Source organism: Mobula hypostoma, chromosome 10, assembly GCF_963921235.1.
Source record: "Mobula hypostoma chromosome 10, sMobHyp1.1, whole genome shotgun sequence".
NCBI classification, from domain to species: Eukaryota; Metazoa; Chordata; class Chondrichthyes; order Myliobatiformes; family Myliobatidae; genus Mobula; species Mobula hypostoma.
The window spans coordinates 57988940-58012930 of record NC_086106.1 but is presented as its reverse complement, the minus strand read 5'-3'; the positions used below and the strand labels follow the sequence as shown (position 1 = coordinate 58012930).

The 23991-nt window shown below is 44.7% G+C and overlaps 1 protein-coding gene across 1 annotated transcript in view; it reads right to left on the bottom strand.

Moving 5' to 3' along the window:
* Positions 1–425: 425 nt before the first annotated feature.
* taf7 (TAF7 RNA polymerase II, TATA box binding protein (TBP)-associated factor) overlaps positions 426–23991 on the bottom strand; it is a 40181-nt gene continuing 16615 nt past the window's right edge. The window contains exons 6-12 of the mRNA XM_063060559.1: positions 7633–7691; positions 6448–6520; positions 4070–4186; positions 3769–3969; positions 2976–3088; positions 1472–1531; positions 426–629 (exon numbers count right to left, since the gene is read on the bottom strand). Coding sequence (XP_062916629.1) covers positions 585–629; positions 1472–1531; positions 2976–3088; positions 3769–3969; positions 4070–4186; positions 6448–6520; positions 7633–7691 — 668 coding nt within the window. The 3' untranslated portion in view covers positions 426–584. The remainder of the gene's footprint in view (positions 630–1471; positions 1532–2975; positions 3089–3768; positions 3970–4069; positions 4187–6447; positions 6521–7632; positions 7692–23991) is intronic.

Sequence of the window (23991 nt, the reverse complement as noted above, 5' to 3'; positions counted from 1 at the left end):
TTGTCTTCCCACAATGCAATAGTTTGCATTTATTTGAATTAAAGTGTGGGTTTTCAATGATGTGGCTCTCTTCTGACATTTAGCCCCCTCTGTGTTGTACTAGAACACTCGAGCAGTTCAGCACTGGTCAGAACACAGATAATATCCTCTGTGCATAGTACCCTCTGAGACTGAAAACACTGCACAAAGTACTTTGCATCAGAGACTTCAACAAACTTCCTACTTGCATAGCCCCAGTTATCACCAATAGCAAGTCATGTACAACCACAGTGTGGAAACCACCAGAACTTCCCTGCCACTGACTTCAGGTTGTGAGATGTCTTAGCTAATATGCCATGTCAATGAGGAGGCAATTCAATGAGAGCCTACTTAGATGCTGATATTTAGAGTATGAAAGGAATAAAATGCAGAAACATACTGTCATTCTTCTTCAAAAACTTATTTATTAGCGTTTTGCCTTGAGCTTATGTACATTTCCTGCACACTTCACAGAACCAATTCTGATCATTAATAAACTTCGGGCACTGTGTGCAGTAAACTGTCCATCCTGCTTGTCCATACGAAAGCTACAGAGACAATTTTGGTCATTGATTCAGCAGGGTCTCCAATTGTGTCTGTAAAGAAGCCAGCTGTAAAAGGAAGTGACAAGGTGTTACAATTTTGCAATGGATGCAAAAGGTGACAAACTATTCACAAATAAATCTCTCTGACAATAGTAGCAGTAATAGAGAAAAAAAAGCCCGACCCGACCTACTCTCCACAACTTTAACCGTCCCTGACAGAAATAACAAACATAAAAACAATAATATAGAATAACGATGCACAAATAAAATCCCAATTATTTTGTTTGATTATCAGAGAAGCTTGAAACATGAATAGCAACACACATCAAAGTTGCTGGTGAACGCAGCAGGCCAGGCAGCATCTCTAGGAAGAGGTACAGTCGACGTTTCCGACCAAGACCCTTCGTCAGGACTAACTGAGGGAAGAGTTAGTAAGAGATTTGAAAGTGAGAGGGGGAGGGGGAGATCCAAAATGATAGGAGAAGACAGTGGGGGAGGGATGGAGCCAAGAGCTGGACAGTTGATTGGCAAAAGAGATACGAGAGGATCATGGGGCAGGAGGCCCAGGGAGAAGGAAAAGGGGGAGGGGTGAAAAAACCCAAAGGATGGGCAAGTTGCAAACATGAATAGCTCACTTTGAGCAGGGAGGAGCAGTAAAAGGCAGGGGGAGGGGGAGGGAAAAGTAAGGGAGGGATAGTGAGAGGTGGGGAGGGATAGTGAGAGGTGGGGAGGGATAGTGAGAGGTGGGGAGGGATAGTGAGAGGTGGGGAAGGACATGTGAAGTGAGAGAAAGTATGGAGGAAGAGGCAAGGGGAAAAGGAGAGATGAAGGGAAGGGGCGGTGAGGTAAAGGGACAAGGATGGAGAGGAATGAGAGGCAGGGGAGGGAGAGTGTGCGATAAGTCTCACCTGAAGCTTTTCTTTCTCTTCCTGTTGTTTGATCTCATCAACAACGGCCTGCAGACGATTCTGGGTGAGAAACACAAGGGTGTTGATTGTGTGAAATTCTGAACATGTAGGCAACTCACAGCAGTCATATTAACAAGTGGTCAATCAGTGTCAAGATCTAAAGCCCAACTTATACTTCAGCGTCAAATGTACGCCGTAGGTACTGAGTACCCTACGCCGTAGGGTGACGTGCACCTCCCCAAAAATGTAACTCACGCGCCGCAGCGACGCAGACCACAACAACTGTGATTGGTCCGCTTGGTAGCATTGCATTTCCGGTTGCTTTTCTCCGCCACGTCTGTACACTGAAGCGAAATAAATAGTTGGAGACGAAGAACCAAATCATCAAATCTACCTGCCGACATGCGAAAATATTTGAAACGCATTTCCTCGTCCATGTCTCTCAGGAAGAAACGCAACACAGTGACACAGAAACCCCACCGCCAGCTAGCGTTTTGGCAGTGAATTGCAGAGCGACACTGACACAACTACACATGCTCGCTACAGCGTAGGGCTACGCAAAAGTATAAATCAGGCCTACGGCGCAGACTACAGTGTAGCCCATGCGCACAAGTATAAATCAGCCTTCAGAGAGGTGAAAGGCAAAACAACCTCTGTAAAGCCAGCAGTGAGAGTTATGGCTGGTTTACCCAGCAATTCCCATCACCTCACAGTATTGTACTCAATAAGTATCCAACTAAATCACAGCGCCACAGAGACAGACAAGAACAATACCCCTGTGGCATTCAGGTTGAAGTTCTGAACATTCAAGTTTCACTGTAGGCAAACCAAGCAGAGGATGGAGGGGAGAGAGGCAGGAAAGAGAAATGAGAAAAGGGAAGAGAGAAAGGGAAGGAAAGAGAAGGCAGAAGGGGGGAAGGGAAAGAGGCAAGAGGTAGAAATGGAGAGAGAGAGGAAAAATGGGATGGAAAGAAAAAGAGAGGGAGAGAAAATGGGAAGAAAGTGAGATGAGTAAGGAAGGGAAAAACCAAACCAAGAGTGCAGGTGCGAGGGGAAAGAAAGAGAAGGAGGGAGGGAAAGGAGAAACAAAGAAAGAGAGAGATTGAGAGGGAGAGAGAGATGGACGGGGTTGGAAAATGAAGGAAGATAGAAAGAGGGAAAGGGGAAGAAAGAGATAGAGGGGCAAAGGATCTAATGGACACAAGTGAAGTGGGGGTGGACAAGTGGTGGAAGATGGCTGGTCGTTGGAAGCAACTGGTAGGCAGGCAATGTTTGGAATGGAGCTGGAGAATTGGGGCGACAGACATCAGAAGAGATTTGGTGAAGAGGATGGGAATGTGTTTCAGTGGGAAAGCCAAATGGACAGACTGGGGACAACTAATGCAGAAAATGAAGGAGCCTTGTATGGAGAAATGAGTGTTGTTAGGAGAACAGGGAATGGACCAAGTGTCCCAGTGGGTGCTAAACAAGGACAAGGAAGTGAGCATAATACTCCAACACTCACCTTCAATGCCAGGTTCTCCACCTTCATGATCAGGTCCTCCTGTCGTTTCCTCTTCTCCTGGGTCAGCTGCAGCTTCTTCTGCAGGCTCTCAATCTCGTACCTGAACTCTGCCACTGTTGGGAAAGCAGAGAGGTTATGAGAGTTTACTGCAACCCACTCTCGCTACAAGCCCGAGACCGGAAAATAAAAACAAGGGAACAGCTGAAAGTGAAAACGTGATCACTGGACCAACCAAAAGAATGGGCTAATTATCCTCAACCAGGACAAACCTGCAGGAGAATCGACTTCACAGCTGACACTCACATGGGTTTTACCTGGTGTGTACACTGTATTCCGTGTCAGTAACCTTCAGAGACCACAGTCGAGCTATAAGATAATGCAGCAACTGGACAAGGGCAGTGTCTGTCAATCACATTAAAATAATACCTAATGAATAGCTCGCACATTTGGTTATGAAAAAGGACAGGTTTGTAGCCACAGTCATAGAGAGATATAGCATGGAAACAGCTGACCATCAACCACACAATCCAGTTTTCTTTTCCCACATTCTCATCAACCCCCCCCCCCCCAAGGTGTTCACCTACTCACCAGGGACAATTTACAGTGGCCAATTAACATGATGTGGAAGGAACTGAAGCACTGGGAGGGGAAGCACACGTGATCACAAGGAGAGTGTGCCACCTCCGCATAGACAGCGCCCAAAGGTCAGGAGTGAAATGTGAAGCAATGGCTCAACCAGCTGTGTCACTGTAGGCGCAAGGAGGGAAGGCCGGCCAGCAGTACAGACCACTACCTTTAGCCATTTGGTTTGAATCTTCTTTTGGCTTCATTTGACCATCCCCTTCATCGTGTTTTTGCTGCGGTCGCCTGGCAAGGTCTTCTTCCAAGTCCATAATATTCAGGTCCTCATCGTCGTGCCGGTCCCCTTCATCTTCATCCTCCTCACTGCTGCTGCTGATGTCATTGAAGATCTCACGTAACTCATCTCTTTCCACTGAAAGAAAGATCAAACGTGCAGAGGATTCAGCAGAGGAATTTGCGGCCGATGGACTCAGACACCAGTCCACATCAAGCTCTCTCCACAAATACTCTACCTGCCGAGGTGTGTCCCTGCTTGTGCCCAGATGATCCTGGTGAAGAGCTGTCGAGGTTTGGCAGTGATCCCTGGTTCTCAACTTCCTTTGTTTCATCCTCGGCTATCACTTCCCATCCTGAGAAAGGCTTGAGTCAAGAAACACACACCCAGACCTGTGCTCAACATCTGACCTCAATGAAATGAATCGGACCTGGAAGCTGCCCGATGGAGTTGATTCTCAGAGAACGTTTCCTCTCATGATCTTGTAAGGGTGAAAGACAAGATGGCAAGGCTTGAGAATCTTGGATGAAGGGAGATGTTACAAATTTAATCAAAGGAGAAGCATATTCAGGGTTTAGGAAGTTGAAATTGGACTAGGCTCTTCAGGGGAAAAAAAAACAGGAAAACAATAAAGAAGTGGGAGTGAAATGTCCTTGATGATCAGGATTGAGGAGAACCCAAAGGCAATTTGTACAAGGATTAAGAACAGTGGGTATCTAGGGAAAAGGTCCACTCAAGTGCAAAGGAGGGAATTTATTCGTGCTGCCAGAGGAAGCAGGTGAGATTCTTAATGAGTACTTCATATCAGTATTCACCAAGGAGAAGTATATGGATGATAGTTAGGTCAGTGAGGAGATTAGCAAGGGGTATATTGAAAGTTCGAAATATAAACTAGGAAATTATAGGCCGCTGAGTCTGACATCAGTTGTGAGAAAGTTATTGGAAGGTATTCTAAGGCACCAGATACATGAGTATTTGGATAGACGTGGACTGATTTAAGGATAGTCAGCATGGCTTTGTGCGTGGCAGGTCACGTCGAACCAATCTTACCGAGTTTTTTGAGCAAGTTACCAGGAAAGGTGATGAAGGCAAAACACTGGATGTTGTCTACATGGACTTTAGCAAGGCTGTTGATAAGGTCCCGCATGGGAGATTAGTCAAGAAGGTTCAGTCACTTGGCATTCAAGATGATGTAGTAAACTGGCTTTATGGGAGAAGCCAGAGCGGTAGTAGATGGTTGCCTCTCTGACTGGAGGCCTGTGACTAGAGGAATGTCACAGGGATCGGTGCTGGGCCCGCTGTTGTTTGTCATCTATATCAGCAACCTGGATGATAATGGTGAACTGGATCGGTAAATATGCAGATGACACCAAGATTGGGGGTGTAGTGGACAGTGAGGAAAGCGATCAGAGCTTGCAGAGGGATCTAGATCAGCTGGGAAAATGGGCTGAAAAATAGCAGATGGAATTTAATGCAGACAAGTGCAAGGTACTTCAGTAGGGCCAACCAGGGTAGGTCTTACACAGTGAATGGCAGGGCACCAAGGAGTATGGAAGAGTATAGGAATCTGGGAATACAGGTCCATAATTCACTGAAAGTGCTGTCACAGGAGATAGGCTCGTAAAGAAAGCTTTTGGCATGTTGACCTTCATAAATCAAAATATTGAGTATAGGAGTTGGGATGATATGTTGAAATTGTATAAGACATTGGTGAGGCCTAATTTGGAGTATTGTGTGTTTTGGTCAACAACCTATAGGAAAGATGTACATAAGTCTGAAAGAACACAGAGAAAAATTACAAGGATGTTGTCAGGACCGGAAGACCTGAGTTATAAGGAAAGGTTGAATAGGTCAGGACTTCATTCCTTGGAACATAGAAGATTGAGAGGAGGTTTGATAGGGATATGTAAAATTATGAGGAGTATAGATAGGCTAAATGTAAGCAGGCTTTTTTCCACTGAGGTTGGGTGGGATTACAACCAGAGGTCTGGGTTAAGGGTGAAAGGTGAAAATTTTAGGGGTAACATGAGGGAAACTTCATCACTCAGAGGGTTGCAAGAGTGTGGAATGAGCTGCCAGCACAAGTGTTGCATGCCAGCTTGACTTCAATACTTAAACAAGTTTCGAGAAGTACATAGATAGTCGGGATATGGAGGGCTATGGTCCCGGTGCAGGTCATGGAGTAGGCAGCTTAAATGGTTTTGGCATACACTAGATGGCCCGAAGGGCTTATTTCTGTGCTGTACTTTTCTATGACTCTATATTCTAGATGTTGGTGTTAAGGAGGAGGTGGTGTTGGGTGTCTTGAGAAACTCTGTCTGCATTTGCCCATATCTCTTTAAACCTGATGGGAATATGAGGAAGCAGCAGCTGAGGCAAAGACTCAAAACAGCAATGATTTAATTGAATGCTCCTCTATCTTAAGTTCTTTAAGCTTCAATAAAAGGTCTCCTTCAGTAAATATCTCTGAAACAACCTGCTTTCCCTGACAGCTTGCTGCTTGTTATCCTACTGCTCCATTTTCCATACTACTGCAGTCCACAGGTTGTGAAAGGTGGACTTTCCCAAGCTGCACCAAATACACAAATCCACCCCCTACTTGATCAGAAAGGATACGGACACTGACAGCTTCAGCATCTGTGCTCAGCAGTCGCTTCACTTCCTTCTCCACATCTGGAGACTCAATATACTGTGAACAGAAACAGAGAGGTCACACATTTGATTTGTGACTGTCAGCAACATAACCTTTACTTTCAGTTTTGGCCTGGCATTCAACATGGGTTTTGTGCTGAATGTGCTGCCCAATAGTGAAATTCCAAAGGCTGTATACACAGTCAAAACTTCCCTCTAAACAGAAGGCAAAGCATTGGTACACCCCTGTAACTCACTCACAGACCTCAGAACAGAATACAGCTGCTTCTGCATTGCCCCGTCAACCACCAGCAGATGCAATATTGGCAAAGTATAGCATCCTGAGCTAAGATTATGCCACAAACATATTTAAAATCTCAAGCTCTTTTCAAGATGCTAGACTCAAAATCTGCAGGCAAGCTTTCGAAGAATACCAAAGGCTTGGTCATAGACAGAAAACTTACAAAGCATTTTAAGGAGGAAAGAGGTTTGGGGTAATCTCAGTATATCAAGGCTCTCTTGCAGTAAATTTAATGATTTTTTCAGATGCCTGGATTGGGGATTTAAACCACATCACTCTCTAAATAACACTGAGAATTTTAGACAGAGTCATTAACATAAGAAAGACAGAGAAATAAACTATGAGTTATGAGCAGCAATAACTGGAAAAGGGTAATCGTAAAGATGGTTAAACCTGAGGCTGGAAGCTCAACTTGGCACCAAACAGATCACCAAGGTTGTAAACAAGGAACATAGTAAGACGAATGCTGGCAAAGTAATGCTGAGGTGAGCAGAAATTTCTTTTGTCAAAGAGTTGTGAACCTTTGGAGTTCTCTACTCCCGACATACTCAAAGCATATTCAAGGGTGGTCGGTTTTGGATCGCATGAGGATCTTGGGTTCTCTGGATCAGGCAGGGGAGTCAAGACCAAGATCCGGTCAGCCTAGGAAAAGGAAGATCAAAGGAACGTAGAGCAGGTACAGGAGAATTTAGCAGCAAACTATACACAGTGCCACCCAACTCTCCCTAGGGAAACTTTCTCCCACACTTGCCCATGTTACATCTGGGAAAAAGCAATCAAGTGACACCGAGCCTTCAGAGCAGAATCCGCACATATTAAACATACAGCTCAAGGGGTAGGTCTTAAAAATAGTTCCACCTCATTCTTACCTTCTTCTTTGCAGTTTTCCTGAACCTCCTCTTCCGGACATTTTTTAGAGGGCAAGTGACTGAAATTGAAGGATAACAGATGAGTTTAAAAAGCTGTGTTGAATTTTGACCACCTGATTCTAACTATTGAAATTGAAAATCCCCCAAAATCATTGAAAAATATATTACCCTGAATTCCAAATTACTGCAACCATTCCAATTTTACTTAACACTTATCAGTAACTGAGTTGGTTCAGCTCAATCAGGAGGGACTGAGTCACAGCAATTAAACTTGCATTCAGCAGATAGTTCCTTGGGATTCTTTTTCATTAGTGTGGAAGTTGCAGCAAGGCAAGGGTTAAGATAATATGCAAGCAAGAATGGCTTACAGATAGTGTGCAGTCTATCCAGGTGAGAAAGGTCTTTATTGTTCACGGTAAAGGTATTATAATAATCTTTCTCAATTATTATTGTTAGAAGTTCCTTATCTGAAATTTCAAACTCCAAAACCTCCGAAATCTGAAAAATTTTTTGAACACTGACATGACGTCACAAATGGAAAATTGCACAAGGTACTAGGAAGGTTCCCAGGTGATGCACAGGTCTCTGCACACCAGCCAATTCAGAGAGTGACTTCACATATGAACAGAAGTTAATGAAAAATAGAAAAAAAACAAAAAAATAAAGATTTTGCGGTGATAAAGTGTCTGCTGATCGTGAAGCAACAGAGAAATACATTGATGAGTTTGCCAGGATCATCACAGATGAAAATCTAACACACTGAATAGCTGCATTAGTACATATGTACAATGAACAAGTGTAAGACAAATACTGCCAACCAGTAGCACATAAACTCAGTCAGGCTATCCCAAGCTATCTCATTATATATTCTAAAACCCAAAATCTAAAATACATCTGGCCCCAGGCAGTTCGGATAAGAGGTACTCAACCTGTATTAGGTTAGATTATGAGGACATTGGTATTGGTATTACGTCTATTATTAAAGGTCTTTATGTTATTATATATTATTGGCCTTTAATGCACAGAGTCTATTGGTTATTGACTTGTATTATCATAGTGTGATTGGTGATTTTGCACAGGTTACCAACTGGTCAATATCTGTATTCAGCTTGTCAGCTTCTATATAAAAAGTCATTTCTTTGTTCAAACTTAGAACAGTGCAGTGGCAATGGCTGTGCATGAGTAAATAAAATGTGATTGAGGACTGAGTGCAAGTTTTCAGTATTATTGTGAGCCTTTTGGCAGTCAATAGTAGGATTAGATCTGGAATTTTTCGTAAGAATGGAGAGTGTCTGGAAAATGGGAATCATTTGGAATTGTAACACCAATATAGGTAATGGGCAGTGGAACAACATGGACCAGTTGGATCTCTCTTTAAATGGTTCACCACTAGGCATACAGAACAGAGCAGCCGGATTATTTTGATGCTGAATCTGGGTGACCTGGCTACACTGAGGTAATTTTAGATTTATAACAACTTTACAAAATGGGATTAGTTATAGCATCAAAGAGATGCAAAATGAAAACAGGCCCTTCAGCAAATCAAATCCAAACTGACCATTAACCATCATTTTTTAATCCAGTATTAATCCCTTTTCAGGACCTCATGGTGCAAGGGTGGCAAGTCTGCCTCAGGCTGCATGTTCAAGTCAGGAGAGCGCAATGGTGAGTGCAACGCTACTACAGTCTGGGGCATTGTTGTATGGAGTTCAATCCCGACGTCCTCTGTAAGCAACTATGTCCATTCCTTCCCGTGTGTCCGGAGGCTTCAGCTTCCTCGCACAGTCCAGTTAGTAGGTTAACTGCTCCTCATAAATTGTCTTGTAATTTAATGGGTTGTTGGGCAGCAGACCTCAAAGGGCCTATTCTGAGCTGTATATCTAAAATAAAATAGATAACTAAATGTTCATCATGTTCCAATTAACTTCTTATACTTTCCACCATGGATCTGCACGGGGGGGGGGGGTGCGGGGGGGCAATAATACACACATCTCCGGGACGTGGGAGGACACCCAGCACCCGGACGAAACCCATGCAGTCACGGGAAGAATATTCAAAATCCACACGTATTCAGCACCCGAGGTCAGAATTCAACTTCGGATTCTGGGGCTACGAGACAGTGGTTCGACTTACAATGCCACTGTACAGTGTCAATAGCTTGGGATTGATGGAGTTCAGGAACACTGAAGTAGTGAGATTAGTTTTCAGATTAACGTGTGTCTATGAGTTAAAGAGCAGAGCAATGATGTACTGGCAGGGTTGTGTGTGGGAAGCAGGATCAACTTGTAATCAGCAAAATAAAACAGAAAATGCTGTTTTCATTTACTCAGCAGGATCAGTAGCATCTTTGGAAAGAAAATTAGTGAAGGGTATACGTCTGGGACCCTACATTAGAACTGTGATTGGTGTAGTCTGCAATTACTTTTGGACTGATTTTAGTCTACACTGAGAGTACAGTAGTCTGTTTAGCTCGGCAGCCCCACAAAGCAATGTGGGCTGTGGGATTGGTACAGAACTATAGGAAAGAGTGAGGAATTAGCTTGGGTTTACACCAGCCAAGAACTAACACACCAATGATGGACACAAGGCTTCCTCAGCATTGAGGACACCTTCAAAAGGTGGTGCCTCAAGAACACAGCATCCATCATTAAGGACCCCCACCTCCCAGGACAAGCCCTCTTCTCATTGCTACTATCAAGGAGGTGGTACAGGAGCCTGAAGACACACGCTACTTTCCCTTCACCATCAGATTTCTGAATGGACTATGAACCTACTTATTGAACTTAATTTTTATATCTATTTCTTATTGTAATTTATAGTTTGTATTATTATGTATTGCAACATACTGCTACCATGAAACAACAAATTTCACGACATATGCCACTGATATTCAGCCTGATTCTGATTCAGATTCAATCTGCACTATTAAATCATAAATCGCAGAATAGAATTTTCAGGCTTTTTATCAGAACAATCCAATGAGAAACACTGCTAATTTGTTTTACTCCTAATCACCGTGGTTTATTTCTCTTGAAAAAATATCATTCCATTTCGACTCGGAGAACCACATGAAACAGTTTCTACCATCCTTTCCAGTGATTTCTAGATTGTAACTGCTTTCTGCAGCTCTCTTTGGCTCTTTTGCTCATCAATTTAACCACTGCCTTTGGATCCTGACTTTTGCCCAATTGGAAATGTTTGATCATATGTAATCATGTAAAGTTCTATTTAAATTTGAACACTTCTCTCAATTCCCGCCTCACCCTTCTCTCAAGACAGCAAATCCCAACTTTTCGCAGACTTACGTGCCTCACCCTCCCAACGTCCAGCTCCTTCTCTTACACATTCACATCCATCCTGAAGAATGGTGACCAAAAATGGACACAGATCTCCACTTCTGACCAAATATTACTTCAGCGTACATAAACATAACCTTCAGCTTTCTGCCCCCGTCCTTAATGCAGATCTCATTGTTGTAATAACATGTTCCAGAACCTCGAAGAAGATACAAAAGGTGGTACAGCCTTCAAAGATAAACATTCAGTTTTCTGCATGCTCTTTACAGCCTTTATATCAGGCATTAATTTTCATCTGCCCTTTTCACCAGCCCATCTTTGCCCCTTTTGATCTGCGGTATTTAGCATATTCTGAGTTATCTGCAAACTTTAAAATCACCCTGTATTTCTAAGGCTAAGTCATAAATATAGATATAGAAAAGCAGTGGTCAACGTCACCTGGAGACCATCCCTTCTCCGTCTGCTGAAAAAAAAACCCTTGGCCAATTTTTTACCCACGCAATCATCAGTCTTTCTGTTCCACAGGATTTAACTTTGCTGATGAGCCTTCTGAGAATCAATATTCAAACAACATTGCCATTATCAATTCTCTGTCAGTCCTTGTGGGCAGCAACATCTCTAGTCCCATTACGCTGAGCACTGGCACTCCCCAGGGCTGTGTGCTCAGCCCGCTGCTGTTCACACTGCTGACACATGACTGTATTACGGGATTCAGCTCAAACCGAGTCATCAAGATTGCAGGTGACACAACAGTAGCAGGCTTCATCAACAACAATGATGAGTCGGAGTACGGAGAGGAAGTGGGGTGGCTATTGGACTGGTGTGAGAAGAACAACCCAAGGCTAAATGTGGAGAAAACCAAGGAAATCATTGTGAACTTCAGGAAGGTACAGATAAACCAACCCCTTCTGCAAATACATAGTTCCTCCATAGAGGGAGTTAAGTGCACCAAGTTCTTGGTAGTTTACTTCACAGATGACCTCACCTGGTCCCTCAATATAACCTCCCTGAACAAGAAGGCACAGCAGTGCCTCCACTTTCAAAGGAGATTGAGACAAGCGAGGCTCCCCGCCTCCATCTTAACTGAATTTTACAGGAACACCATTGAGAACGCTCTGATAAACTATATCTCCTTCTGGTATAGGAGAAGCCAAGCATTGGACTGGAACTCCCTACAAAGGACTGTGAAATGGCTGAGAGGATCATAGGGGTCTCCCTACAATCCACTAGGGACATTTATCAGGAGCACTGCATATGCAGGGCCCTTGGTATTATCAAGGATCCTACCCATTCATCCAGCATCTTTGACTTACTACGATCAGGCAGGAGACTCCAATGAATAAAAATAAGAACAGTCAGGATGGGAAATAGTTTCTCCAGCTATAAGGAGAACTACTATGAACAAATGGACAGATTGGTCATGGGATCCCCCTTGTCACTAGCTATTGCTAATTACTACATGGAGGAGTTTGAGAAGAGGGCTCTGAGTTCATCACCCTTACACCCCAAATGCTTCTTCAGATATGTCGATGACACCGTCGTAATGTGGTTTCATGGACTCCAGGCACACTCAACAGTTCCACGACAATCTGAACTCTTTACATTCAACCATTCAACTTACAATGGAGATGAAGAAGAATGGTTGCCTTCCGTTCCTGGACATTTTAATACGACAGAAATCAGACCGTAACCTCAGGCAAGGGGTCTATTGGAAACCCACTCACACGGACTTGTAGTTCAACAATAACAGCCACCATCATGCCTCCCAATGTTGTGCGGTCCTCTCTACCTTGATTAACCGCGCAAGAACTATTTTGGACCCAGAGAGTCTTCCAGAGGAAGTAAGATGATTATACAAATGACATTCCTACAGAATGGCTACAAGGTGAAGGAAATTAATTGGGTCTTTAAAAGGGCCGAGGGAAAAACCAAGAAACCCAACAATGAGGAGGAACCCATTCGCTACCACTTGTCTTCCCTATGCTTCCATGGCTTCTGGAAGGATTGCCAGGATCCTGAAGAACTAATGGATTAATACCATCCACAAATTCGCAAGGAAGCTCAAACCACAGCTCACGCGGGTCAAAGATGACCTGGGATTCAGGTTGGTTGGTGTTTACAGGATTCCCTGTAAATGCGGAGCAGTGTGTATCAGCCAGATGGGACACACGGTAGAAACTCGCGTCAAGGAATACAGGAAGTGTGTCCATTTGGGTTACCCAGAGAAATCAGCGGCGGCAAACACTGCATTTGCAACGGCCATAGGATTGACTTTGACAGCACAAAACTATGGTGCCACGCCAATGGTTTTTAGGACCTTGTGGTAAAGGAAACCATTGAAAAAAAAAAACTAGGGGAAAAGAATTTTAACAAAGACAAAGGTCTCGCTCTAAGTAAGAACTAGAATTCAATTGCAAACAAGGTGGGAGAGCAGAAACCTGATTGGATGAGGACTAACCAATCAGGAGGGGCAGACTATGGGGGTATATATACCACCAGACTAGACATGCCCAGGTATGATCGCTGATGAAGATGGCTGAGTTTGTCATCGAAATGTCGACTAAAATTGATATAGTCATACTTTATTAATCCCGGGGGAAATTGGTTTTCGTTACAGTTGCACCATAAATAATAAATAGTAATAGAACCATAAATAGTTAAATAGTAATATGTAAATTATGCCAGTAAATTATGAAATAAGTCCAGGACCAGCCTATTGGCTCAGGGTGTCTGACCCTCCAAGGGAGGAGTTGTAAAGTTTGATGGCCACAGGCAGGAATGACTTCCTATGATGCTCTGTGTTGCATCTCGGTGGAATGAGTCTGGCTGAATGTACTCCTGTGCCCAACCAGTACATTATGTAGTGGATGGGAGACGTTGACCAAGATTGCATGCAACTTAGACAGCATTCTCTTTTTAGACACCACCGTGAGAGAGTCCAGTTCCATCCCTACAACATCACTGGCCTTACGAATGAGTTTGTTGATTCTGTTGGTGCCTGCTACCCTCAGCCTGCTGCCCCAGCACACACCAGCAAACATGATAGCACTGGCCACCACAGACTCGTAGAACATCCTCAGCATCCTCTGGCAGATGTTAAAGGACCTCAGTCTCCTCAGGAAATAGAGATGGCTCTGACCCTTCTTGTAGACAGCCTCAGTGTTCTTTGACCAGTCCAGTTTATTGTCAATTTGTATCCCCAGGTATTTGTAATCATCCACCATGTCCACACTGACCCCCTGGATGGAAACCGGGGTCACCAGTACCTTATATCTGTACCCAGCTGGAAGCCTGAGAAGAGTTTATTCATCATATATGCTGGGAAAGCACTAAAACCTTTCTCACTTACTTTCCTAGATTATTGTGTGTTTTGTGCTTTACACCCTGGTCCGGAGAAACGTTGTCTCATTTGATGGCATACATACATATAGTTAAATGACAAGAAACTTACTTGACTCATCGGGTAGAAACTCAAGTTGGTTAAGCACAATTTACCTTTAACAGAGCTATGCTGTATCCCTTTGCTTTAATGCATAGTTTGCCCAAATGATCATTAATAATTATGACACAGGAGAATATTCAGCCCACTACATCTGTTCTGGTTGATGAAGAGCTGCCTAACCTCGCCTCACCTCACCTTCCAGTACTGGGCCCATGGCCTGCAGTTTACGACTCCTGGGTACAATGTAAATGTGATGCACGTATTCGGGCAGCAGGTTCCAGACATCACCATCCTCTACATGACAACACTTTCCTTTAATGCTCCTCTAATCCTTCTACCATTTGCTTTATATCTCTGCCGCTGGCTTCTGGCCTATCAGCTAAGGGAAACAGGTCATTTCTACTTGCTCTCCTCGGTGTCTCAGTTAATCTTCCTTTCTGCTTCCGCTGTTACAAAGAAAACAGCCCGAATTTACTCAAGTATTCCATATGCATCCTCACAAACCTCCACTGTACTCTCTTTTCTACTCTCTTGGGAGATTTCTCAACACCAAGGTTTACCTCGTTGATCTGGAGCTCTTGGGATAATCCTTGGATCAATTTGTGCACAAGATAATATTTGCAAATTTTCTCCCCTCTGAGGAACACAGGATGCTTTGACAATTCTTCACTTTCTAGCTTTCCTTTAGCAACCTGTGAGGTTGCCTATCCAGACTGAGCAATTTATCTGCTGTGCCGTACCTATTTTGGTTTTGGTTTACCCGATATGTCAGCCATCTATCCTTTAGCAGAATCCCCGCACTCAGGAGGACGTAAAGTCACAGAGAAACGCAGTACAGAGACAGAATAGATGACAGAGTTGATGACAACTGTCAATCGCACTAATCCCATTTTATTCCTAACAATTCCCACAGGTTCTAGCACTCACCTACGCAGTGGAAATTTACAGTGGGAAATTAACTCTCCAACCCACACAAGCTTTTGGATAATCCCATTTGCCTGCATTAAACCCATAACCCTCTACTCCTTTCCTGCACCAGAACCCATTCAAATGTCAGATTCATTAAAGCTAGATGCAAAGTACCGTAAATTCTGGTGTATAAGCCAAGAATTTGGCCCTAAATTTTGGTCCTAAAATTAAGGGGTCGGCTTATACAGAGGGTGCCAACTTTGGAAAAACGAATACACAGAAGACAGGTTGTATTTATTGGTGAAGGCAGCAGGCACGCAGCATCTATAGGAAGAGGTATATCAGAATGGGAATGGGACGTGGAATTAAAATGTGTGGTCACTGGGAGATCTTGCTTTCTCTGACAGACAGAGCGTAGGTGTTCAGCGAAACGGCCTCCCAGCCTGCGTCGGGTCTCGCCAATATATAGAAGACTGCACCAGGAGCACCGGACGCAGTATATATCACCCCAGCCGACTCACAGGTGAAGTGTCGCCTCACCTGGAAGGACTGTCTGGGGTCCTCAATGGTGGTGAGGGAGGAAGTGTAAGGGCATGTTTAGCACTTGTTCCGCTTACAAGGATAAGTGCCGGGAGGGAGATCGGTGGAAAGGGATGGGGGGGACGAATGGACAAGGGAGTTGCGTAGGCAGCGATCCCTGCGGAAAGCAGAGGGGTGGGTAGAGAAAGATGTACCTAGTGGTGGGATCCTGTTGGAGGTGGCAATACATATATTGTTACGTACCCCGTAACTGGGTTGCCAAACCAGCAGAAATGGATCACTCAGTTGGAGTTTGGATTACTAGAACTAAGAAAGCAGAGGGGTGGGGAGAGAAAGACGTTCCTGACGAAGGGTCTCGGCCTGAAACGTCGACTGCACCTCTTCCTACAGATGCTGCCTGGCCTGCTGCGTTCACCAGCAACTTTGATGTGTGTTGCTTGAATTTCCAGCATCTGCAGAATTCCTGTTTGCGTAGAACTAAGAAAGTTTTATTAAAGAAACAAGCAACACAGTACTCTAATCAAAAGGATAATGAATGCAACAGTTCAGCAATGATAAACATACATGTACGCAGAATTCAGGATCAAACAAGCTCTATCGTTGTCTAGGGGCAAATGACCAGTTTCAAAGTGACACAAAGTTCAGTTCAATTTAGTTCAGTTCGCAGTAATCGTTGCCATGGCGATGGACAGTGGAGGGGGGGGGAGGAGAGAGAGCAAAACGAATGAATATTCAAAACAGCTTCCACACACAGACCTTCGCAGTCAGCTTTCATGCGAGCCCTTTGTAATGCCATCTGAGGTCAGTGACCGTGACCCCTCCGTTTTCAGATACGACCGCTTCTCTGCGCTGAACCTGGCACCCAGGCAAGGGTGGACACACACCAGGTTCCCGCCGATCGTGCCTTTCCACCCTGTGCGTCTAGCATTTTCTGTTCCTTTTATATGTTATTAATAATCCCTTGGACCAGGCTCCAACTTAGCAAACTTCATAGTGACCAAAAACACTGATGAATTGCAATCAATGTAACCTCTCATTTGGTTTTGTCCCGGACCACAATAACAAGGGTCGTCCCATTCTGACTTAGTTTTCTCTCGCAAGGGCTTAGTAGGAGGGGGAGGGGTAGTGACCGCAGAGTTATTGCAAAACTTCCTACAGTACCCCACCAACTCCAAGAACTTTCTGAGGGCCCTCTTGTCTGTTGGGGTTGGGAGGTCAGCGATAGTCTGCACTGCAGCTTGCATCGCTGCCGGCTGCCCCAGTGTCACCACAATTCCCAGGTAAGTGACCTTCGTGTGGCCAAACTCATTTTTTTCAAGGTTCACTATCAAGCTGGCTTCAGACAGCCATATTAAATTGCCAATACACACCTCTGTGTTCGTCAGCCCTTTAGTCAATGAATTACTCATTCTATATGGTTGTTGTTTGCTAGGCTGGCCTATTGTAACAGACACCACCCAACGTCCCAGTTCTTTGCATCGCCTCGGGACAATCAAACACACGGGTGCGAGTCGTTTAATTACTTCTCCTAAAGAGTCGCTTTGTTCGGGGATTAAGGGAGAGACCTTTTCAGCAGACATGGCCAAAACAATAGCCTTCTCCCATCTGGTCGATACCATACTCATCTTTTCAAAATGGTTTTTCTCTCTTATCGGGGGGACCCTAGCTTCATTGATTTCCACGCTAACCCCGACTAGGCTTGTTAGCATATCAAAAGCCTGTGACCGTCTCAGTTCGCGTCGGCCATAATCAATAACATCCTCCCCCCTGGGCAGCCGGTAAACCTCTTTCATGATTCCACCAACTGTTTCCTCCAGCACCGCAAAATGTCCACCGGGGGGTACCTTGTGGGCCAGGTTAAAAATCTCATCCTCATAACACTTTTGCACCACGCCCCATTCCTCATCTGCGGGTACTGTACTTGATTTCCCTTTCTTCCTTAGCACTTCCTCCTCCGCACAATAGCCTACTAGTTCCCTTAAGTCTGTGTCAGAGAGAGCTGTCTCTGCCAAAACCATCAGCCCCTCGTCTCGCTCCTGCACCTGCGCAAATTCCTTCCTGGCTAATGCTAAGTCTGTCTCGGCTCCCTCACTACCTCTTGTCTCCCTACACTCCTTCTTTTCATTTTCTACCCCCTTCTCGTACAAGGTTGGCAGAAACGTCTCAGCTAAATTTACTACCGCAGCCCCATGATGAACCTGTGAGTCCATGGGCGGGGCCTCAATGCTGGCAGGCTGACCTGTCAATCTCACGACTGGGAACACGATTCCCCCGGCGATGTCATTACCGAGCAAGACTTCCACACCTTTCATCAGTAATTCGGACCTCACCCCGATCGTGACTAGTCCAGAGACCAGGTTGCTTTGTAAGTGTATCTGGTGCAAAGGGACTGACTCTGTCCCTTCCCCAACACCTCTGACCTTTACCTCCCCAGTCTGGGTCTCTGAGCTAAACTCTAATACACTCTTCAGTATTAGTGACTGACACGCTCCCGTGTCTCTCCAGACCCGCACTGGAACTGGTTTTAACCCCTCCTTCACTGACACCAATCCGGCCGAGATAAACTTCTCGCGCCCTTCCTGAACTTTGGCAGACCTGTCCTTCCCTAGCGGTTCGTGTACCAGCTCGATACAACCAGTCAAAATTGCCATTTTTCCTTTTCCTGTCTCCTTCTTTGGGGCAAAGCACCTGGACACAAAGTGTCCGACTTTCCCGCAATTATAACAGACGACCCCAGGAGACTTCCTTCCAGACTGCTCCCGGTCTACCTTATCCTTCTCACTAGTCCTCGGCTTACTTTCTGACTTTTCCGGCGGACTCTCCCCACCGTCCTGACTACCCTTCTGGTAGCCTTTACTCGGGGCAAACTTCATTTTATGCGTCAACGCATACTCATCCGCTAACTTAGCAGTTGCGGCTAACGTGGCTGCCTCCTTCTCATCTAGGTAGGGTCTCATACCCTCAGGGACACAATCTTTAAACTGCTCAATCAGGATCAGCTGTAGCAGTCTGTCATAATCCCCCTCTACCCCCTTTGAGGCGCACCAACGCTCACAATATGTCTGCATCTCACGGGCAAACTCCAAATACGTGCGGTCCCACTGCTTCCTCGCATTCCGGAACCTCTGCCGGTATGCCTCCGGGACCAACTCATAAATCCTGAGGATGGCCTCTTTCACCACCTCATACCTCTGGGCATCTTCCGCGGACAAAGCTGAGTAAGCTTCTTGGGCTTTCCCTTTCAGTACACTTTGAAGCAAAACAACCCACTTATCCCTCGGCCATTCCTGACTTATAGCCACTTTTTCGAAATGGAGAAAGTACCGATCCACGTCGGTATCGTCAAATGGGGGAACCAGCCTAACCTCCTGGGTCGCCCGGAACCCTCCACCTTGGTTCGGCACGAGCCCCTGCTCTGCCCTTATCCTTAACTTCTCCAACTCGAATTCCCTTTCCCTCTGTTTTTCCTCTCGCTGCAACTGTCTCTCTCTCTCTCTTTCTCTTCTCTCTCCAACTGTCTGTCCCTCTCTTTCTCTTCCCGCTCCAACTGCCGTACCCGGAACTCGTGCTCAAGTCTCAGTTTTTCAAGCTGTACCTGTACTGCGTCTCCAGCAGGTTTTTCAATAGACACCACCTCCAGCTCGCCTTGGGGAAACACACCTTTAGATACATAGTGCTCTACGATAGCTCTGTGTATCTCCTCTCTCCTCATTGTCGACTTCACCTTAGCAAGATTCAACCGTTTGGCCACAGCTACCAATTCCGATTTCCTGGCATCCTCTAATGCCTCCAAGGTCGGCGCCTTTATAAATCCCTCAGCCTCCATTTCTGCTGTTTGTCTTTTCTTTCTTTCGGGAATTTTGACCCAATCAATTTACTCCGTCCCAAATTTAGCGTTCAAAATCGCGGACGAGAACCCCACTTATGTTACATACCCCGTAACTGGGTTGCCAAACCAGCAGAAATGGATCACTCAGTTGGAGTCTGGATTACTAGAACTAAGAAAGTTTTATTAAAGAAACAAGCAACACAGTACTCTAATCAAAAGGATAATGAATGCAACAGTTCAGCAATGATAAACATACATGTACGCAGAATTCAGGATCAAACAAGCTCTATCGTTGTCTAGGGGCAAATGACCAGTTTCAAAGTGACACAAAGTTCAGTTCAATTTAGTTCAGTTCGCAGTAATCGTTGCCATGGCGATGGCCAGTGAAGTGGGGAGGAGGAGAGAGAGCAAAACGAATGAATATTCAAAACAGCTTCCACACACAGACCTTCGCAGTCACTTTTCGGGCGAGCCCTTTGTGATGTCATCTGAGGTCACCGACCGTGACCCCTCTGTTTTCAGATACGACCGTTTCTCTGCGCTGAACCTGGCACCCAGGCAAGAGTGGACACACACCAGGTTCCCGCCGATCGTGCCTTTCCACTCTGTGCGTCTAAGGCTTGATCCCGCGATCAGCCGTCCAAAAGCTTCCCACCGACTTGTGAGAGGCGCACCGCTTCCAGGGTCTCGTTACCTCGGGTGTCGTGTGTGTGTGTCCTGCTTTAGCAAACCTGTCCCTTTTTATCCCCCTGCTGGGGTATCGCCTGTCCATCACTTCAAACAGTTCAGGGTTCAAAGGGGGAGCCGCTCTAGACAGCTCTCTCTCCCGTCCCTTCATTGCACATCTCCAAATGCTGCTCCATTGTCTTCCTTATCTCTCTCTCTCCCGAAGACAGGTGGCAGACCAACTGCTGATCACACAGGACAGCTAACATCTATGTGTATTCTTGTCACTATATATATACACACACATATTTATTTCTCCCTCTCTCTCTCTCTCCTTTTTCTCCCTCTGTCCCTCTGACTATACCCCTTGCCCATCCTCTGGGCTTCCCCCCTCCCCCTTTCCTTCTCCCTGGGCCTCCCGTCCCATGATCCTCTCATATCCCTTTTGCCAATCACCTTTCCAGCTCTTAGCTCCATTCCTCCCCCTCCTGTCTTCTTCTATCATTTCGGATCTCCCCCTACCCCTTTCAAATCTCTTACTATCTCTTCTTTCAATTAATCCTGACGAAGAGTCCCGGCCTGAAACATCGACTGTAGCTGCCTGGCCTGCTGCGTTCACCAGCATTTTTTATGTGTGTTGCTTGAAATTCCAGCATCTGCAGATTTCCTCGTGTTTGTGGTCGTATTTATTGGCTGTTTTTGAATCGAATACAAAAGTTTATGAAATCTATACAAAAGAAAAGGTCTACAAAACACATTCTGTTTCTTAATTTACTTGTACACACTGTTGTCGTCAAACGTTCAGAGCTTGAAACTCTCATACTCTTCATTATCTGACTCTCCGAAAATCACGTCAAAATCACGAAAATCTTCGGCAGTCACCATATCATGACTGCTATGTCCGTATTTTCAGCTTTCAATGTCGCTTTTGTCTCACCTGACAAGTGCGCTTTGAACATGTCCCAGACAAGTAGCGACTTTTCCTTCCTGAAACCTTCCGGATGTCGATGCCACACCTCTTTAACCCACTTCAAGCAACCCACTTCGTCCATCCAGCCGCATTCTTGAATGGAAACCACAACATCCGCGGGAATTCTTCTTTCTTTGGGAATGTTTTCCTCTTAAAAATCACCATCGGTGATAGTTTGGTCCCATCAGCCATACACGTTTACGCGACAGTAAAATGTTGCTTCTGGTGTCCAGTTGTTTTGACAAGGACTGTTTTCTCCCCCTTCTGATTGACAGTGCAGTTGCCAGCAAAATCAAAGAAAATTGGTGTCTCGTCCATGTTACCAATCAGGTAGAGCGGGTAAGAATGTGCCTTTCGATGTTTGATTACAAACGATTGGAAGGCCATAATCTTATTCTCAAGGTCACCTGGCAACTTCTGAGCAATCTTCGTTTTTTGTCTCAACACAAGATCACGTCTATTCATAAATCGGGTGCACCAACTTCGCGTAGCTTTGAAATTTCCACTGACCTCGCCGTGTTTTTCAGCCCATTTCAACGCTTGAACTCGAATCATTTCTCTGGTAACAATGTATCCAGACGATCGCTGGCGATTCACCCACTCTAAAACGTTTTCTACCAGTTCTGGCCACTGACATGTTTTCCTGCGGTTTGCACATTTCATCTCTGGCATTTCCCTCAGCGAGTCCTCTGCCTTCTCCACTCTCTCACTTGTTTCTCATTTACACAAAACTTCTTAGCAGCTGCAGAATTATTCGTTCCTTTAGCAAAATCAACAACCTTTGGCTTGAAGCCAGCATCATATCGCATTCGTTTTAATCTTTTGTACATGGTGGTTGCAAACTCAATACTGAGTACACATACTGATCCCGCCACCCCGTGTTATGTTTTAACGAGAATACGATGGGCACTAAATGGTTTCACGGGGGTTACATTTCAGAGGATTCTTTACCATTGAGAACCTAATCCAAAACTTCCCTCCCTGATTTATTTATTAAGAATTCACTTATAACACTCTATAATATGTAGGCCTATTTTCTTAGCAGGTACTGGTTCAGAAAATTTCCAGGAACCGGATCCGTCAAAGCTGAGAACCGTCATGTGAGATCTTGTGATCTTTTCTGGTTAAATCAAAAACTTCTACAAAAGGAGTCAGCTTATACAAAGGTAACATGAAAAAGTCACTTTTTTAACCTTGAAAATGGGGGGTTGGCTTATACACGTTCAATTCTTGGATGACTTCACTTTCAGTCCGTTCATTACTGCATTCATTTTCGATTGTTATCCTTTCCTCTTCCAATTGCATCAGCAATTTTTTTGGATGCCAAAACCTCTTCAACATCATCTTCGTCAACTTCCACAAGCCAAACTTACTTTGTCCTTGCTTCGATCACCATGATCGAAACGCGATCTAGTTTTACACTAAGTATAACACCCTTACGAGCTCTTTCAGGCTTTTCCGATACCTTAGAACTCATCTTGCTAACGGCTGCTCACAGGCACGTGTTTAAGCAATGCCGGCGAGAATGCCGTTCCAAATCCGGGGAAAAGCGGCTGCTCGGGGCGCGCGCTGCCTTTTTTTCACGCACTGACTTTTTTTGTGCGCTGCCTTTTTTCGTAACAGTGAAAACACCTTCTGTTAGCGAAAACAGCTAACTAATGTAGGTCTTTCGTAACAGTGAGGTTTCGTAAAGCAAACGTTCGAAAAGTGGGGACACCTGTACAGGTTTCTCCCACTATCCGAAGGTAGAGCGTTCCTATAAAACGGTTCGTAAACCAGAATATCGTAAAGTGAATAAGCAAATTACTGTTTATTAATATGGGAAAAATTTTTGAGCGTTCCTAGACCCAAAACATAACCTACAAAATCATGCAAAATAACACATAAAACCTAAAATAACAGTAACATATAGTAAAAGCAGGAATGATATGATAAATACACAGCCTATATAAAGTAGAAATACTTTTCTGCAGCACTGTCTAGCACAGCGAAAATCTCTCGGAAGCGCACTCGGCAGAAACATGGCGCAAGCGCTCTTGGCAGAAACACTCTCTCCAGTAACCTTTAAGCTATGAAGCTGCCAAATCATACCAAATAACACATAAAAATACACAGCCTATATAAAGTAGAAATAATGTTTGTAGAGTGTAGTTTCACTTACCGGAATCGGGAGGACTCCAATAAATTGTAGTTTTGTCACAATTAAACACTTGCTTATACGAATAACCACCTGATGCAATCAGCAGTCACCTCTGATCTGGGCCAACATTAATGTGCCGGGCGGCACCTAATTAATTAGCTTGTTTATTTCGGCTTTTTTTTTAAAGATGTGCTGGGTGCGTTCCGACTACCGCTGTACCCCTGCATGCTTCACGGCAATGTATCAGTCCGCTGACTGGAGGTTGGGGACCACTGCTTAAACTATGAAGCTGCCCTCACCTCAGAAACCGATCAAACCACCCATGACTACCTTTAAATTCCATTTTCGCAACACTTGCATTACCATCACCCAGTGCTTTGTTTCAGCTTATTAAAAAGACTGACTGATTTCTCCTTAAGTATAAGAAAACTTAACAGAACACCACACTTTGTATACCCATCAATCCACTCAAGCAATAGAACTTTCCATTTTATCCATTACTGGATGCCGACTAAGAGAGACCACTTTGCTACGAGCAGAACCAACAGTAACATCGGTAGCTTTCAA